Here is a 19619-nt window from a genome sequence, read left to right as displayed (position 1 = left end):
ATTGCTATGACATCCAGAGCATATCACTGTGATATCACTGTGATATCACTGGTATTTTGCTATGGAGGATATATATATATATATATATATATATATCATCTGTGCTTATAATTATTATAATATAAATATAAATATACTTAAAAATAATTATATTTATATTTATACTTACATTTATAATTATATTTATAGTTATATATGAATATAAAAAATTATGCCAATTATCAAGATAGCCACAATAATTATTATGACATCATTTTGATGTCAAATGCATCATTTGCCATCAAAATGATGTTATAATAATTACTGTGGCTATCTGGATATAAATATAAATTTTTTTTACGCTAGATCTAAAAGAGACGCGGAATCATTCTAAGTAAAATTTTTAAAATATTTTTAATTAAAAATTTACAAATAAGTACTATTAAAAAATTCAAATTATTATATAAAATCAATTAACATATATATGCATATGTAATAATATGATTTTGCAACTTATATTATTGTAATACTTATAATTTTGTAATAATATGCAATAATAAATTTGTACAATATTGCTATATAGCATCTTTTAACATTCACAATATATCCATATGCCACATATTTAATTTATACATTCCCTTTATGTATTTTAAAAATTCTTAGAAATTTAATTCTTCTGCAATAATGCAATGTATTTTTATTACTTTTATTTAATAAACAATAGCAAATTTTATACATTACATATATAATATTATATATATATATATATATATTTTAATTAATATTACATTAATAATATAGCAATAGAAAGACTTTGCCATTAATGTATAGTAATATTTAAGATATGTATTATAATTATATATATATATATATATATATATATATATATATATATATATATAATCTTGATAAAAAAATATAAAATTCTTATTTTTATTCATGATTAAAATAATCAGCATTTACATATTTTACACAGCCGCTTCTTTAACATATATATATATAAGCGTTGTTATATAATATATTTGTATTCTAATTTAATTTTACGTTTTAATAATTTCCTTTTGTGTAAAATTCAAGATATTATGTTAATTTATGTTAAGTATATTTAATACAAATTAACATAATAATTTACGTTCATTTTTGCACACATATTACATAATTTTATTAATTATTATTATTTAAAATAAAATAAAAATTCTATAACGACGTACACTCTGTGTGCGTATATATATGTTCTAATGTAGATCGTCAATATTTATATATAGTATAGTAGTAAAATTTTTTTTCTATTCATTTAACATATCTCAACATATTTTTTTCTATTCATGAACTTTAACATTAATTTTAACATTTAACATTAATCGACTAAAATGCAACACAATTGCGCGCTTCACATAGCCACTCACACTCATTCATTCACACACGCATTCCTTACTCACACACTCATTCATCGAATTAGCATCAGCTGGTGCGCATGCGCACATAGTGTACTCGATACATTCACTTGATTCACTAATCACATCTGTTGAATGGTGGAAGTGGAAGGTGGAATCAGGTGGAATTTATCGTATACTTTTAATGTGACTGTTAATTTTCTATAAGAATTACGATGTCGAAAGCTAAAATTACAGCCGAATGGAAGAAAAGGGTCAGATCGGAGTACATGCGTTTACGGCAAATGAAACGATACAAGCGAGCAGACGAAGTCAAAATTGCGTGGAATCAAAATCGGAAGGTTATGACAGGCAAGTTGTTTTTTATTACTTTTCCGAATATTCTCTTTTTCCCTTTTTTATAAAGTAAAATATAGTAAAAATAATGATAGCTACTACTTTATTAGTACACAACTTTATATCATGTAGTTTAACGGTTTTTTTGTTAAATATAGAACTCCTTATAGCTGAACAAAAGCGTTGGACAGATGGAAAAGCAATGTGGTTAGCAATGCAAGATATTCCATCTCACCTTTCCTGCATGAAAAAAGCTGAAATTACCAGTCCTGACGGCGATGTTCAAAGTTGTCCTGTAAAAACAATTAATGCAGTAACACCTATACCAACTATGTACACATGGGCTCCCATTCAACAGAATTTTATGGTAGAAGATGAAACTGTTTTACATAACATTCCGTATATGGGTGACGAGATTTTGGATCAAGATGGTACTTTTATCGAGGAACTTATAAAAAATTATGATGGAAAGGTACAGGAAGCACTGTTTAAACTTGTATTAGTGATTATGTAAAGAATTTTATAAATATTAACAATATACTTGTTACAGGTTCATGGCGATAGAGAATCTGGTTTTATGGATGATTCCATTTTTGTTGATTTGGTAAATGCCTTAGCAAATTACGAGAAGGATGATAAAGAAAGAGAACAGGTGAAGAAAGGAAAAGAATCTTTCAAGGAGAAAGAGAATCAAAGAGAAAATGAGAAAAAGGACATCGAAACAAAGTCTGAAAGCAAGACAGAAAAGACTGAAAGTGGAAAGACGATGGCCACTCCCTTTCCTTCAATGCATATATTTAATGTAAGAGGAGTTAAATACAATAATACAATATTAATATAACTTTGATACAATTATTTTATAATTATTATTTTTTAGGCAATATCAAGTATGTTTCCGGATAAAGGAAAGCCAGAGGAACTGAAAGAAAAATATATCGAATTGACAGAAAGATCTGATCCAAATGTTTTACCTCCAGAATGTACACCTAATATAGATGGTATAAATGCGAAAAGCGTACCTAGAGAACAAACTATGCATTCTTTCCATACTTTATTCTGCAGGAGGTGCTTCAAATACGACTGCTTCTTACATCGTGAGTACATTGCAATGAAGTAATCTTTTTAATTATTTAAGTTGTATTTTGAGAAGTATATATAAAAGTAGTATATATGTCATATGTAGTTAGTGTTTTTAAAATTTATCATATAATCTCATGATTTAATAACTATTGTGCTATTTTTTTTACAAATAAAATACTAATAACATGAGAAAACTTCACTGAAATACAACTTATTAGTGTTACTTACTTTAAGTGTTTTAAGTTGAAAGTTTATTAATTACAATAATTTGTGATTCCTGATTTATCGTAGCAGCCAGGGGGACCTCGCCGCAAGGTAAAGAACAATATTGCATATAAACTAATGCATTATCGATCGGAAGCTTTTTTTTGTTTAGCACAGAGGCATCGTCAAAAGGGCTCATCTGCAATCATATTTCATTCATCGCTGTGTCTCTACTAAATTTTTCTCCATTCAACCATACCGAATCAGCCGACGAGAGTAAATTGGTAGTGAGTTTATTATTGCTTGTAGGTCTTCAAGTTTGCCATCCAGGTCCGAATTTGCTGAAACGAAAAGGACCCGATCTGAAACCATTTCCGGAGCCATGTGGAGCAGAATGTTATATGCATTTGGTATGTCACTTATCATGTTACATTTTGATGTAATGTTTGTTTTTAAAACAGATTAAATATTAAAACTTTTTGTATACAGGAGGGAATGAAAGAAAAGTTAGCGGCACAGGCGGCAGATATAAAGGAGGAAGAAGGCGACGAAAAACGTGGTGGTCCTAGGAAGGTACGAAAACAAGCGAGCGTAGATTCTGGAAACGAAGCAAGCAGCGAGGACAGCAACGATAGCAATAAATACGGTCAAGGAGGCAGTTGTCAAGGTAAATGTATTAGTTGCTTTTCATTTACATCATAATTCAGATAAATCTCACTTTTTTCTTTAACATGGATGTTGAAGAAAGACAGAAATGAGATTTATCTGAGTTTTTATGTAAATGGAAAGCAACTATTGTCAAGAACTTATCATGAAATGGAGTTTATTTAAAGTTCTAAAATATTTTATTTTCTTCAAATTAGATTTTAAACAAAACGTTAACAAGGACTGTAAACCTGAAGATATTATGGAAGATCAAGCGCAACCTGAAAACCAAACACCCTTCACGCTATTAGGAATTGGCAAACGGATTAAAACGGAAAGCGAGTTCTCGTGGACAGGTTCTGAACAGAGCTTGTTCCGAGCTCTTCACAAAGCCTTTCCCGGTAATCCATGCGCACTGGCACAAATTATGTTAACGAAAACGTGTCAAGAAGTATATGAATTTGCGCAAAAAGAGGCTTCGGATATTCCTGCTATAGAGAACCTGAAAGACTTTACGCCGCCACGAAAAAAGAAGAAGAAGCATCGATTATGGTCGATGCATTGCAGAAAAATACAACTTAAGAAGGATTCTGGTATGCGCATTAATTGTAATAAAGCAAGAATTTAAACCTATGAATTTTTTTCTATTGTCTGATTTTCCGATTAATTTAACAGGCGCTAATCACGTGCACAACTTTGCACCTTGCGATCATCCGGGACGCCAGTGCGACAACTCGTGTCCCTGTATACAGGCGCAAAATTTTTGCGAAAAATTCTGTCAGTGCAGCAGCGAATGTCAGAATCGATTCCCTGGCTGCAGATGTAAGGCTCAGTGCAACACAAAGCAATGCCCGTGTTATTTGGCCGTGAGAGAATGTGACCCGGATCTTTGCCAAACGTGTGGCGCTGATCAGTTCCACATCACTAAGATATCTTGCAAGAACGTTAGCGTACAACGTGGTCTTCGTAAGTTTAATTACTTAATTTTATAATTTTGTTAAAAAAACAAAGATAGAAAACTTTGTGATTCATATATATATATATATATATATATATATATATACAGATAAGCATCTCCTGATGGCACCATCAGATGTAGCGGGTTGGGGAATTTTTTTGAAAGAGTCGGCAGCAAAGAACGAATTCATCTCCGAGTACTGCGGCGAAATTATCAGCCAAGATGAGGCCGATAGGAGAGGAAAAGTGTACGACAAGTATATGTGTAGTTTTCTTTTCAATCTCAATAATGGTAAGTAATATAAATTAACAATTGATAAGATATTTTTGAAAAAAGAGAAAATAAAATTTAAAAATATTTTATAGATTTTGTCGTGGATGCAACAAGAAAAGGAAATAAAATCAGATTTGCCAATCATTCGATTAATCCAAATTGTTATGCGAAAGTAATGATGGTAAACGGCGATCACAGAATAGGTATTTTTGCTAAGAGAGCAATCCAACCTGGTGAAGAATTATTTTTCGATTATAGGTATATACATTTATACATATTGCATGATAAATCGATATATTAACTAGGATTAAAATTGTATAAAATGATTGAAATGTGTAATAATTTCTAGATATGGACCAACAGAGCAACTCAAATTCGTCGGTATCGAACGAGAGATGGAATTTCTCTAAAGATTTATATTTTATAAACTTATATAAATGATATATTGAACAGATGCATACAACTAAAACATTAGAAACGGAATAAATATATATTGTCTAATTTCTTTATTATAGAATGAAAGAATGTCTCTATTTTTTTCAAATTAAAGTCTACATCTTTGCTTTTTATATAATCAACTCGAAATCAATCTCTTTTAATGTCATAATAAAATACAAACTAATGAATATTCTTTGTATAAATATATGTGATAGAAAGTTTAACAAAAATTTGATGTTAGCTTCTTTTTTATACTTCTTTTATATGTGCTTCATGTAATAATTTATACTCAATATGTTTATAATAAAATCATTTACAAATATTACAATGACGTTGCAAGAAGTGAAAACCAATCAGTATTTAGTTAATGTGCCTAAAATTACTTAAACTTTGTTTAAAATATTTTAAAAATCGAACAAGATTCATAATTTATAAAGTTTGTAAAAATTGCAGTAGATTAATTTTAATTTCTCTTTTATTCGAAAAGAATTCCAATTCGTATTTATTTATTTGCTATCATTATACGCGAGATTAAATAAAATTTCGATTTATTACAAATTCTACATATATATATGTATATTATAGATATTATTACATATAGATTATATAATATTAATTACAAGTTGTAATGTATATATATATACAATATATATATATATATATATATATATATATATATATATACACATATATATTTTTTTTCATTTGTTCTTTTAAAATTACACTAGTTCACAATATATGTGTATTTCATATCATATCAATAGTATATCCTATGATTAAGGAAAGCTTCCGGACGATACGTCGATGGCAAAAACGTGCTCTCGCGACGGTCGTGTCTGGATTAAAGCGTCACCAACGGCGAGCTTTCGCGCAGCTTACAGGCGGAGTTAACGCGAAGGGATTGTAGCCAAGCTTGTCGACGATCTCGGCGTGGCAATTCGGCCACCAGTTGCAGGCTTCGCGGCTGCAGAAACGGTTGGGCGCAGCGTCTGTGAAAAAGGGAGAGAGACCCTCGAGAGGAAAACTATCGTTTCTGAAAATAATACGCGTAAATAAATCAACTTTACAATTACGTGCAAAAAAGTAACGCTCTTTAATTTAACTTTCATTGAATATTAATATAGTATGTATTCATATATATTTTTTTATATAATATAATTATATTATATTGTAATTATAATAATTATATATAATTATACATTTATAATAATTATATAATTATAAAAAAATATAAAATATTAATGATATATAATATAATTTAAATATTAATATTTTGTTATAATATAATTATTGTGTGCGATTAATTCATTAATTTATCGATATATCGATTTATCGATATATTGATTTATCGATATATCGATTTATCGTGAAATCTAATCTCGCGATTTGCGAGATGAAAATCATAAGTCGCTGACGCGAGCTGCTGTGAAGTGCTTTCTCTCGCGCTCTCGTCTCTCATTTTTCGAATAAATATTAATAGAAAGAGGAACAGATCGAAAGAAAGTAATCGCGAAGGACCGACATTATGTGTGAACGGAGCTGCACACCTGACATTCGATAAAATTCGCGCGTTTAAAATTTAATTGGATATCCCACGCCGAGTAAATATTTACACCCTCGTATTGGTTTTCGCCGGTCGGAACCGCTCCGGATAACTGATGTGCGCAGAAACGGAGTTAGCGCGAAATCGAGTTGCTCTCTTGGATGTGATATAAATTCGACGGAGAGATTTCCGGAATTCGCGGAAACGCCAGGGTAACGGATAAGTATAATGTCGCGGAGAAAGTGAAGTGCATCGCGGAAGCAAAACTTATTCGCGCCCGCCGATGATACTCGACTCGTAGGAGGAAGCAAATTTGGATCGAGGCCAAGTCTGAGGGAATAATCTCGCCTGCGAATATGGAGGAAGAAGGTAATATAACAATTTCTGCTACAAAATATCGAAAGATGTTCGCATTGAATTGTAAAGCGATGTATAATGCGATAGCTTCTTTTTTATTAAATTCATATATATATATGTATATATATTCGCTCTTTCTCTCATCCTCTCTTTCCTTGCTTTGAGGATTTAAAATTGGAGGTTAAATTGGGACGGTATAATTAATTATTATTGTTAAAATTATAAGAAATTATAACACAATTGTTTCTTCAAGATTTTTCGAAACTTTCTCATTTTTATTGAATATCTCCATTAATAGTGTTGAAATTATAGTTTATTATATCCTTATATTTATACGTTATACTACATATTTATATAGTGAATTATGATATGTAATTATTGAAATAGTACATCATTATATACATTTAATTAATACAGTACATATGGACGTATGAATCTATGATTAGACGAGAAATTTCAACATGTGTAAATTTAAATTTGAATTTCAATTTGTACTTAATATCTTTATATATGAATATCTAATTTTCGCTTTTTCAAAGAAATTTTCACAAATAAAAGCGCAGAAATGAAAAATAATAGTAATGTACTATAGACAAACAATATTTCTGCATTAAGTTTGAGCTAGTATGACACATCCAAGAAGAACAATCTATTATTCTATTTATTTAAAACATAAAGGAAAAATATATATTTTTTATATATATAATATATATTATATAAAGAAATTGCTTATATTACCAAATTTTTAACAATATGTAATATGAATAAAAAGTGCATTTATTATGCATTGTGATAGCTCACATGAAGTGCATAACTTCTTGCTTCGCAAATTCAATTTGAAAGAAAAATTTTAAAGGAAATATATGACGCATCAATATTAAAAAATAAAAAACTTAATAATATGTCATTTTTATATAGAATTACAAAAGATTTCTGTTACTTAAAAAAATTATTTTAATACGTAAAAGAAAGAACTTAAAACAAGATATATTGTTAGGAATTATATAAAAATTGACAGTCTATTTTAAAAGAATGTTTTCTATAAAAATTATTTTAATTCAGAAGATTATAAAACTTGAAAACATACAAATAAGTGATATGAGAAATAATAGAAACGTCTATACTTTATAGCAATGACGTATACCGCGTGATGTATCAATGAGTTTAAATTGCTTGTAATTGAACGATCATTTTAAAATCATTGATTGAATTTAAATTTTACTCGCATTTCGATATTAATGCTTAAATTCAATATTTATCTAAAGTTTATTAACATATAATTTTTTTACACAGATGTGTAAAAAAATAATATATTGCTTGAGTTACTTCTTTTTTTAAATAAGAACCATTTTGCATAATGCAATAATCTCTAAACAAATAATTTTAATTGTCACGTCTTTTTATTTGAATTGTTACATCTTTCGAAACGTCAAGTCCTAGTGCAAAGACCGATGGAGATTTCGCTTCTAGAATAAAAGTTGGCGCAAATTTATTTATAGCACTTATAATGTATATTTATAGCGTAACGTATCGCGTTGCGTTGTCATGAGGAAAGCTATCTTGTCACAGAGTTCGCGAAATGTTTCCCGACAAAAGCGTATGTTGCACAATTTTATGCACGACTACTCGTTGTTGCACATGTGAGAGCGCGCTTAAGTTTGCCGCGAATGTTTCTCCTTCTTGCGCGATTTAATAAGCATGTCTGTTTGTTCCAAATATACATATTTATATATATGTATATGTATCAGCATCATAGTTAAGCGTTGTATACATCGCAAGAGAAATGGCAAAGAGAATTCGCTTAAATACACTATGCGTGTACAACTGCGTTTAATTCTCCCTCTCTTTAATCCGACTATTTTCTCTGTTTTTGTTTCTATTATTTTTTTTTATTATTTCCGAGTCGCGAGATTTTTTCACGAGAAATGAGAAACGAAGCGAGAACATAAATTGCGCGGATTTAAAAATGCGCACCTGTATTTCTGACTACGAACGATCCGCCAATATTTCGCGCCGGTGTTATTTTCCGCGAAATGCGAAATTCGGTCCACTGTCCTCCTTCATGCCTTCGTGTTTCATAATCACGTCACTGATTGTATATCATCTTCCAAGTTTCATAATAGCAATTGTCGAGGAAACAAGCCCGCTTAGCTCACATACTGCTTTCGCGAAGAGAGTTTATCTCTCAAGCATCGCTGTTATGATATAAAAGACATCTGCACCGGAAGAACGATCACATTTTCTTCATTCTTTAACGAGTTGCTTATTGCTTTTCAATCGCAAAGAGCGTCTTATTATTTATCCGCGTTCTCGAAGTTTAATTAGCTTAATGAGCAGAAAACTCATCAAGCTCCATGCTCTTAGAAGTTAGAAGCGATTAAAGTATTGATTATTTTTTAAGAGAAAAAATCAACTTTATATTTGTGAAATATACTTGTCAAAAGAAATTTTAGATATGATATATATATTTGATAATTATCAAATTGATAATTGATAATATATTTTACAAATATAAAATCGATTTTTTTCTCTTAATAAAAATAATTAATACTTTAAACGTGTCTGGCTTCTAAAAGCATGGAGCATTCTGTGCGATAAAATATTAATTTGATTCTATTTTTATTATCAAATAAATATTTTATCAATCACAAAAAGTTGTTTCACATAAATAATTATGACATATCTCACTAAATTTAAATATAATCGAAAAATCGATATCTATTGAATAAGGGACGTATTTTTTTGCGTAGCTACCTATTTAAATACCTTCTTACATATTACTTAAGATTATATTTATACCTTATATTCGAGAATAATGCATAAACTTTCGATAGACACAGTCGTAGAGTTACACGTGTTTCGGCTTACTGCTAATTTTGTCATCCCGCGCAAAATCATGCGAGATTCTTAAAACGATTCGGCGCCAAGTTGCCAAAACTCCGTGAGCGGTTTGCAGCTTATTTTAATCCCTCGCACGGTTAATTATTAATTACGACGTGTACTGCGGAAAATATAATAGCAGGGATCGTGTTTAGCACAAACACTAGCGGTTGTATGACGAGAGCGAGTTATCGCCCAACGTTATCGTATGCACACTCGCCGCGAAAATACGTTTATCCCGGAAACTGGCCGGTGGATCGAGAAATCGGGACTAACAGAAGGCAGCTTCCACTAAATGCAGCTTTACAGTCGAAACCGCGACCAAAAGCGAATGCTTTTGTCCGGATAAAGCGCTTTATACGCAGCTTAGTCCTTTCGCCCCTTTATCTTGCATTTACGCTCATACGCTGCATTACGAGCATTTGCAATAGTGATCGCAATGATAATAGTGATATATTACGAATAAGTGTTATTAATCGTTGAATATTATGGATTAAGTGTATTAATAATTGAATATTATTCGTGTATTAATAATCAAATATTAATCGAATAAATATATTAATAATCGAATATTATGGATTAATTGATTGATTATGATTCATATTATTAAATCAATTGTTTCAATATATAGATAATATGTTTGTGATTCTCAGAAATATATATCAAATAATTGTACTCGATATGCAAATATAATATAAATAATAATTTTGTTATTAGCAATTTGCTAATATCATGTTTCATAATATAGTATCAGAAATTATATGTATATTAAAAATATACGTGAATATTAATATAGACAAAATTCTAGATTACATATTTTTTTAAATAATAGTTAAATGCCAATAAAAAGAGAAATGTTTAAAATGTAATAAAGTTGTGCTATTAAACTGTTTATGAATCAACAAATGAACGAAATTGAATGAGAAAATCGTTGAAAAAAAAACGATTGGCATAATTTAACAAATTACTATTAAGTTTTGTTTCGATCACTATTTTAATAATTATATTTTGACACTTTAACCGATGGATTTTCCATCGGTATAATTTTATTGCAAATACACATATACTTACAACATTGAATCGCTGTAAATAACATAACTTAAATGAAAACGTATAGCTAAATTCCAAAATATCGAAATAGCGATTATAAACACGTAACACGACTTTATACCGCTCGCAAAATATCACGTCGAAAATTACGAAAACTCATTTCCGCTCAAATTTGCAATAAAATCAAAACTCCGTAGATATTAAATACTGATTAATTATTGGAACATATGTCACGTTCATGTAATCGTCTTTTAATTCCCTCCTGCATTACACATCACATTTGATAGATATATATGTTACGCGCGTTTCGTATTTTTCTTCGTTTTAATAATATCCAGAGAGATGTCTGTGACATTTAAAGAATAAAGTAAAAAGAGTACAGTGATTTTTAATTTTAACATTTCATAGAGAATTTAGTTTATTAAGCAAATAAAGGAAATAAATGTTATTAGAAATCTACGTCATGTTATTTTAAAAGAAAAGCGTAGAACAGATTGATCATGAGTTTGAGATATAACAAACAGCCAACTAAACTTTGTGAATCAGAATCTGAATTTCTACTATGAATTTAATTGCGTTAAGAACTTTTTCGAAAAATTGAATTTATTATTTTATATTTTTTTGCAATTTTATATATAGTTTTTTCAGAAAATTAAAACTTCAAAATTGTGAAAAATAAATATATGTTTCTATAAAATAAATTATAAAAATGAATTTTATAACAAATTTCTATAATATTATATGTATGATGAAACAAACTGAACATTTAATCGTTAATTCTAATTATTAATGAGCCGACTGTTAGTTCTTATGAATCATTAAAAGTAGTAACACAATATTAATTGCACAATATTAGTTTTGATCATTTATATTTATATCATTAAAAGATATATACTCTATTTTCGGCTTAATGTAATTATAAAAAAAAACAAGATAATAATTATTTATTATTTCATTATTTATATTATTTATACAATAATTTTATATTTTATATATAAAGGAATTATATAAACAATTGTAATATTTTTTATAAAAATTGTAAATGATTATTCAGAGCACATTTATACAATATAAACTCGTCGAGACGTAAAAGAAAAATAAAATTTCAAATAGCAACAAGCTTAAGCAAACTCAATAAAGAACACGATAAGTATAAAAATTTAATTTTATGCGTTAAAAAGCTTTGATAACTAGATATATATAGTTTTGTTTCTCTTTCATTCTAAATATTTATAAAGATATAATAATCACTGTCTCTTTCTGTCCCCCGTCGCAATATAATTTCATGAAATAAATATTTATATTCTGTGTTGTGCAAGATATACAATTCATACATGAATAATCTATTAATCATCATCGAGCTGCTGCGTGTTTGCACAAATGACAATGTCATCAGCTGATGAAACTCTCACAGCCGATCTGTGTTTGCAAAGATATCTTGCGAATGTAGCACAGGATTCGATTTGAAATCGTGATAGGCACTGATGGTGGATAGCCGAAGCCTGTCGATACCAGTAGCCCTAGCCACTTCGTGTCAATTCTAGCGATCTCCTGCGATCGAGACTTCCCTCAACCATATAATACCCGATAACCCATCCAGCCCTTCTTTCTTTCGTACCTAGAGTCTATTTTCGATCGAACTAGCTTATCCATTTTTGTCAAGCGCGTTTTCTTCATCTTCAAACAAATAGTGTTAATATCAAAAAAATTCAGATCATTAAAAAAATAATCAGTTTAATATTTAAAATTTAGAGACTAAAGTAAAAAATGTCAAAAGATGTAAAAAATTAATTATTATGAAAGTATTAGTTTAGTCGCTTGATAAAATTTTTATTTTATAAAAAGAACGTTAGACGTCACTGAAATAAATTATAATATCAAAAAAATCTCTCTCGCACACATTTATAAAATCGTTAATTAATCTAGCTTTAATCTTAATTGTGCAAGTATTTTGTATGAAATTTTTAAATATATATTGCGTAACAAGTGAGTCTTCCTTTAATCGAAAAATAATATGAGAGAAACATCATAGGATACGTGTTCGAACGCGTATCCTTGAAAGGACGTATACGTAATTGCATAGTAAAGGCTTTCAGCACGAGAGCTCGAAGCGGAACCTGTAGAACGCGTTGCAACAGAGAACTCGTATCGCTAGGGATTCGCTGAAAAAAAATAGGGCAGCCACATACCACGCATAGTCATTTTTATCTCTCATATTCCGAGCCGCGTGGTTCTCCCCAAGGAGACGTTCCCAGATGTAGTAACAGCGACATCGCTGCAAAAAAAAGTATACATACGTGCGCTAAAAATCCCATACGTGTAGTGAATATGTATTATTTGTTATTCTATCCCGATGGACACATGTATTCGACACGTTCAATTCTCGTTGTATTTTTACTTGATTTTACGATATGTTATTTTATTTCAATTATATATACTTCCCTTTTCCGTCAGAACCATTTATCGAACATTTTTCAGTCTATCGCGTTATGTATTCCGTAGAAATCTAAATATATATAGTTTATCGTTAATTAATATATAGGAATGCAATTTTATAAACATAAAACAGTAAACAAATATACGTGCGATGGTTATACAATTTTTGTAAACATCACTGAAATGCATATCAAATTTAAAGTAAGAAACAAACAAAACAAATAGGTATATATAGTTACATTTCTATCTCCTTTTTTTATTAAAAATATTTTCAATATTTTTTATTTTGTAACCTACTTACTCGATTTTGCATTCTATAACGCGATTATTTCTACGTTATGCATCAAATCATCTACAATAAAATATATCTATTCCTAAGCGAAATTGAATTGAAGGAATTCCTTTGTGGTTTTGAAACGATATTGAAGTACGCAATATCGAACTAATAATAAAGTTTTATGCCCTTATATGCATATAAGTTTCATCTCTAATGAATATATTTGCTGTATCAGGTTTATTCAGTTTATTTAGGATGCAGGATTATATTCAGTGTATGTTGCACGATATGCATCACGTTTATAAAGTCGCTTGCTGCAACTTTATGTCGCATAAACTGACGAGGATAACAGGAGTGTTGATGCAAAAGACGATTATATCGAAAGTAATATATGATAAAATTGTGTCCTGCTAAATATCAAACATATATAAACATTGAGATGCAGATATTGAGCGATATATTTTATCAAAATAATGAGATTAAATAATGGGATTGAAAATACGCCGAATTATATATTTAAAATAAAATCTGATCGATTGTATATTTATGAAAATATCGATGACTACTGAATTTTTATCGAATTTCAAAGAATACATTGTATGACAAAGTGAATTGCGTGGATTTGTTATGACATAAATTGTCGAGATGTTCGCAAACATCATTAACATTTGCGATGGCATGTAATAATGCTTGTCGCGTTTGATATATTAAGTTACATGCAGAATTTGGTCATAAAATGGTACGCACGTCGCTATGATAAACCGAAAATGAAATTTTGCAAAGCACGGCTGTAACACTTGTAATTTAATTATGATAATATTCAATGTTTGACTAAAAGAACAAAATACAGTTTAGCGAACTAAGGAATTAAATTCTTTAGTTATTATATATATGTAAATAATAATTGATCGTAAATGATATTAATATTTACGTGCTATTTATAATTGATCGCAAAATAGAACATATATTATTTTATGTCGTGTTAAATTATTAATTTTTAATAATAAATTATCTATACGCGATATATATTATTTAGAAACTTTATCAGTTTTCGAAATGCGAAAGTATATTCTGTTTTAAATAGCGCGTCCATTTTTAATACAAATAGGAGTAAAAACGTGAATGTGAAAAACATTCTGCAAATCGCTTATATGGTACGTTAAATACTGAGCACTGTGCACACATTGTCGGATACTGCAATGTGATCTCCTATTGATGTCCTCCTATGATGTCAAATAGTGCTTTTCTTATATGATCAATTAATCTATCCGTAAAAATTTAGCAATTGCACTTATGAAGAAAAAATGACTGTTCTCCTTAAAATTATACAATATAAAAAAGTTATAACTATTTTAACATTCAAACAGCGCATTTTAAAGCTTCAATTGTTTGATATTTTTATTTGTGTTTTATTTGAAATTGTAAAACTTTTGAGTTAGAAGAAAAAATGACTGTTCTCCTTAAAATTATACAATATAAAAAAGTTATAACTATTTTAACATTCAAACAGCGCATTTTAAAGCTTCAATTGTTTGATATTTTTATTTGTGTTTTATTTGAAATTGTAAAACTTTTGAGTTAGAATTAAAAAGATTGGTGAAATGGTTTCATGATAATTAATTTTCGTAAAAAATGTCGTTAATATTTTATCATATTTTCTAGTTAAAATTTAATTTATCTCAATTAAGTATTTTAGAGAATATATATTAAGATAAAATCTTAAAATATATTAAATTGACATATTTTTAAAACTAATTTTAAATTTAAAAATAATTGTAAAAGAATTTAAAAACTATGCAGATACGTAAATTGAAAGTTCTAATAATTATGAGATTTTGATATTATGTGATTTTGAACATATAATGAGTTTTCGATTAGATGCAAATTACAATGTGGGATTTCGCTCATCAATTATGGACATTAATCGCGAGAAATTAGCGAGAAATCGATGTTTTAGTAGTTGAACTTGAACCAAGTTAGCAACAATTGAAATAACCTTCAAGTTTCAAGCAACGAATAAGCGCTATCAGTGATATAAACGTTTGTATTAAAGCAAATCCATGCTATCAATTTTGTAGACGTCTTAATACTGACAATAAGTTAAGTATGATTTTTGACAAAAATTATATTATTGTATAATAATTTAGGAGAATAATCTTATTATTAATTTCTCTAGTTCTTTTTTTAAATATTATTTGCCGTTAATATAATCGCATTACTTAAGATTAGATCCGCGTTTTCGCGATAATTATCTTTCTTGTGTCATTATATTTGTTTCATCTTCTTAAATACAGCAAACCTTATTTGCAAGATTTGTAAATTAATGATTAAAAATGCTTGATTCTATAGAAAATTCTCTTACGCGAATGCGTATTAAATTAATGTATAAATATAAATCTACATATTGTTAGACATTTTTATTTTCATTATTTTTATATTCGTTAAAATTGAGTCATTTGACACTACTCTTTCTGTAACAAGGAGAAAAGGAATACGAAAGTTTATCTTTGGAGTCTCGTGTAACGCCGTATTTTTATTCGCGCTCGAAAGTTGATCTATTCAGTGAAACTGTAGTTAATGTGGTCGGACCGAATCGATAGACGTCACGTCACGTCGTTCTGCTCTTGATCGAAAAATGTAGCAATGAATTCAACACTCAATACTCACTTTTCACGGAGATACTTCGTTATCGCGACCTCTTCTCCAATATACTTTTCACGAAATGATATATAAACTCATTCAAACAGAACTGAAAACATCAAATTAATTAAATCATAATCCGATAGTAAGCCATCAAATCGAGACATGAATCAAGACATAGACTTGTAAAGTATAAATCTTACCTCGAGACTGTCGAGATCCAATACCCATTTAGAACAGATTAAGCTAATATCTAAGATGTTATTGCGATTCAAATTATTTTTGGATAGTTCATACTTCTTTATGGATTATTCCTTAGGATTTCACTTTTGCATAAGTTCTTGCAATTTTGCTTCGTTATTATTATTATTATTATATTTATTATTATGATTATTATTATTATTATTATTATTATTATAAGATAAGCAATAATAATAATAACAATAATAATTATAATTATTAAATAATCATAGAAAATAATAATAATAATTATTATTATTTATCATAATTATGATAAATAAGTCATAAGCTAAAGAGCTAAAATTGGTCATTTGAAAAAAACAAATAAAGAAATATTTTTATAAGGTTGGAAGTAATTCTCGCTGATTTTTGCCGAAACTGTTGAAAATACTGTGCATGTGTCCTCTTCAGTTGCGTTTGCATTTTACGCATCGAATTCAAACTCCTATCGGTTTTCGCTAACTACAGAGATTTCAGATGAAATAGTATATCCGGCCGAATATATGGTAGTTATATGTATAGGAAATACGCAAATGCTCCAACTATGCACAAAAAAAAATATGTATAAGCAATTCTCTTTTTCTCTCTCTGTCTCTCCTCTCTTTAAAACTTTTCTATAAAACTTAATAATACGTAGTAATATTATTATAGTAATACTATATTACATATAATAATATAATATTATATTTCTTTTATGTTTTATCGGTTTTATTTATTATTTAGTGAATAATACACGGTTTAAAATATAATGCATTTTTTCATAAATAAATACATGCATCTAGAAACAAGAATCATTAAAAATATGTAAAAGCGTATTGTTAAAATTGTATATAAAGATTATATATTTTTAACTCTGTTTAGTGATTATGATTAAATTCGTGATAAAATTCAATCATTATCTGGAAAGATGTACGGATACATATTGTGAATTATAATTTATGTTTTATCAGTATAACTTATGTTATGTCCAATTAATTTTATTTTAATTAATTAATGTTATTTTATATCAAATAAAATATTCGCTCGTATTCATAATTTAAAAATTGCCATTTATTTACATGGCGGCGCAAACTTGCAGACACAACGTTATTCATATATTCTCATCGTAACAGTCGGAGTGGTTATGCATTAATGATATTACTAGGTTAATGATAATGGTATCACGCGATATTTCGCGCATTGAGAGCTTTTGCCATCTTTGAGTAGGTGATACTGTTTTAATTCTACGAGAACATCAAAAATGGCACGAAACAGAATTCATTATGTAAAAGAAAACAAAAATTTATTCACTAATGTACCTTTTTTAATGTATTATTTTTCTCGACAATTTACCTACGTAGAATTAATTTTATATATTAATCACATGAGATCAATGAAATATTTTTTTTCGCAAGGATAAATTAAATTAAATATTTTATTCTTGATTTTTTAATTTTTAAGATTTTAAAATTAAGGGCTTAACGGAGTATTTTATATATTATATTAAATGTTTAATTCTTTTGCATTTATACATACAATGGTAGTTAATTTACGCTTCTCTAAATGCATTTATATACAATGTGAGATATGCAAAAGCTGTCCTATAAAATTTATCTCCACTACGTCAGGCACGCGGGGGTATTATATTTTCGGCGAAACTTAACTATTAATAAACGTGCGGATGGTGCATGGCATGATGCCCATTGCAAGCGCAATGAATCTTTCCACATATCACTTCATACTTATCATTTATATTGTTTAAAGATTACATATATAGAGTGCATATGTAATTTTCTATTGACAATGAGATTCCTGGCACTCGATCTGCTACCGGAAGAGAAATAAATTTACATTTACAGCATAAGAAAAACGTTCGCTGAATAAAATGATTTCATATATATAACATGTCGCTCATGTGCCTATGCAAATGCAACACAATTTCATATAGATTGACGCGAAATTTGTCGATCAGTCTATCAATTTTTCAGTATTAAATTCTACAGAGGAAATTAACAAAGAAAGAGAGATATAGAAAGAGCGAGAAAGAGACCTATATAACATTAATTTATTCAAAATCAAATGGTGTCGATCACGTCTGGTTTCGTATTATCGGTATACAATCCAATATAGATTGATTTACAAACGCGAGAATAATGCGGAGGAGATTAAACAGTTCTGTCGAGTGGAGATTACGCCAGTCATGTAAATACCATTGTAATTCCAAACGACGATCCCCAAGCGGGAACAATAACGCGACGAGACACCAACCGGACAACCTAATGACACACTTCGAGCGTATTTGCAATGAAATATAAAATCGAGTACGCTGTCTATGTGTCGCGACTGCGGTATCGAACAGGCACGATAATTAGCTCGAGGCTACCAGCGCGCATTTTGCAATTATTGCCGGCTTTTAAACAAGGAATCGTCGCGACCGGAAATACATCGGACAGGTGGGATGCCTTGTGAAATGTCTGTCATGCACGTTCGACGTATGCAAATGTATGTGCATCGTATACACTCCACATTCGCCGCACAATCGCGGTATCTCGCAGCAACGCGCAATTGTCACTCGGTGATGCATCTAGTGCCCAATTTCGCGCAATTACGCTTTGCCACACATGCATACGAAATGTAGAAACAATAGCGCGTTTTTGGACGTCGCTATTGTTTCTACATTTCGCGCGATAGAACAAAAATTTACTTGTTAGAAAAATTCACTTTTTTTACACTTTTTCGCGGAAACGCATTTCGCGTCGAGAAAAAGAATTAATGTAATATTCAGGAAATAGAAAATTTTTTACTTCAATATTAAGCCATCAATGCATGTTTATATTTTTTTTTATTAATTTTGGAAGCGAAAGTCGATAGAAAAAATTTCTTAACGTGAATTTTCTCTTAGAATTTACT

General features: G+C 29.2%; 2 protein-coding genes across 8 annotated transcripts in view; both read left to right on the top strand.

Annotated features, from left to right (window-relative positions):
• The first annotated feature begins 1479 nt into the window (after positions 1–1479).
• E(z) (histone-lysine N-methyltransferase E(z)) lies at positions 1480–5629 on the top strand. Of its 3 annotated transcripts, none has more exons than XM_029319448.2 (12): positions 1480–1724; positions 1868–2181; positions 2260–2511; positions 2587–2803; positions 3084–3104; positions 3303–3403; positions 3483–3660; positions 3857–4231; positions 4314–4604; positions 4705–4887; positions 4962–5127; positions 5219–5629. In XM_029319448.2, exons 1-12 carry the CDS (start codon positions 1589–1591, stop codon positions 5277–5279), a joined length of 2295 nt encoding a protein of 764 aa, XP_029175281.1. In that variant the 5' UTR covers positions 1480–1588; the 3' UTR covers positions 5280–5629. The 3 variants fall into 3 exon arrangements, with proteins under 3 accessions (XP_029175281.1, XP_029175279.1, XP_029175282.1); XM_029319446.2 differs by having other exon boundaries at positions 3081–3104; XM_029319449.2 differs by lacking the exon at positions 3084–3104.
• A 614-nt stretch (positions 5630–6243) lies between these two features.
• The window catches only part of Adcy2 (adenylate cyclase type 2 Ac76E), a 40754-nt gene continuing 27378 nt past the window's right edge, over positions 6244–19619 (top strand). For 3 of the 5 annotated variants that reach the window (XM_029319464.2, XM_029319463.2, XM_029319460.2), the window contains exons 1-2: positions 6244–6390; positions 6788–7219. In XM_029319464.2, coding sequence (XP_029175297.1) covers positions 7207–7219 — 13 coding nt within the window. In that variant the 5' untranslated portion in view covers positions 6244–6390; positions 6788–7206. Of the gene's footprint in view, positions 6431–6787; positions 7220–19619 lie in introns of all 5 variants that reach the window. The other 2 variants (XM_029319462.2, XM_029319461.2) reach the window with 2 other exon arrangements.

This window comes from Nylanderia fulva, unplaced genomic scaffold (genome assembly GCF_048542155.1).
Source record: "Nylanderia fulva isolate GAGA-0341 unplaced genomic scaffold, ASM4854215v1 Scaffold10, whole genome shotgun sequence".
NCBI classification, from domain to species: Eukaryota; Metazoa; Arthropoda; class Insecta; order Hymenoptera; family Formicidae; genus Nylanderia; species Nylanderia fulva.
The sequence above is the reverse complement of the archived record's forward strand: the minus strand, read 5'-3'. Positions and strand labels throughout refer to the sequence as shown.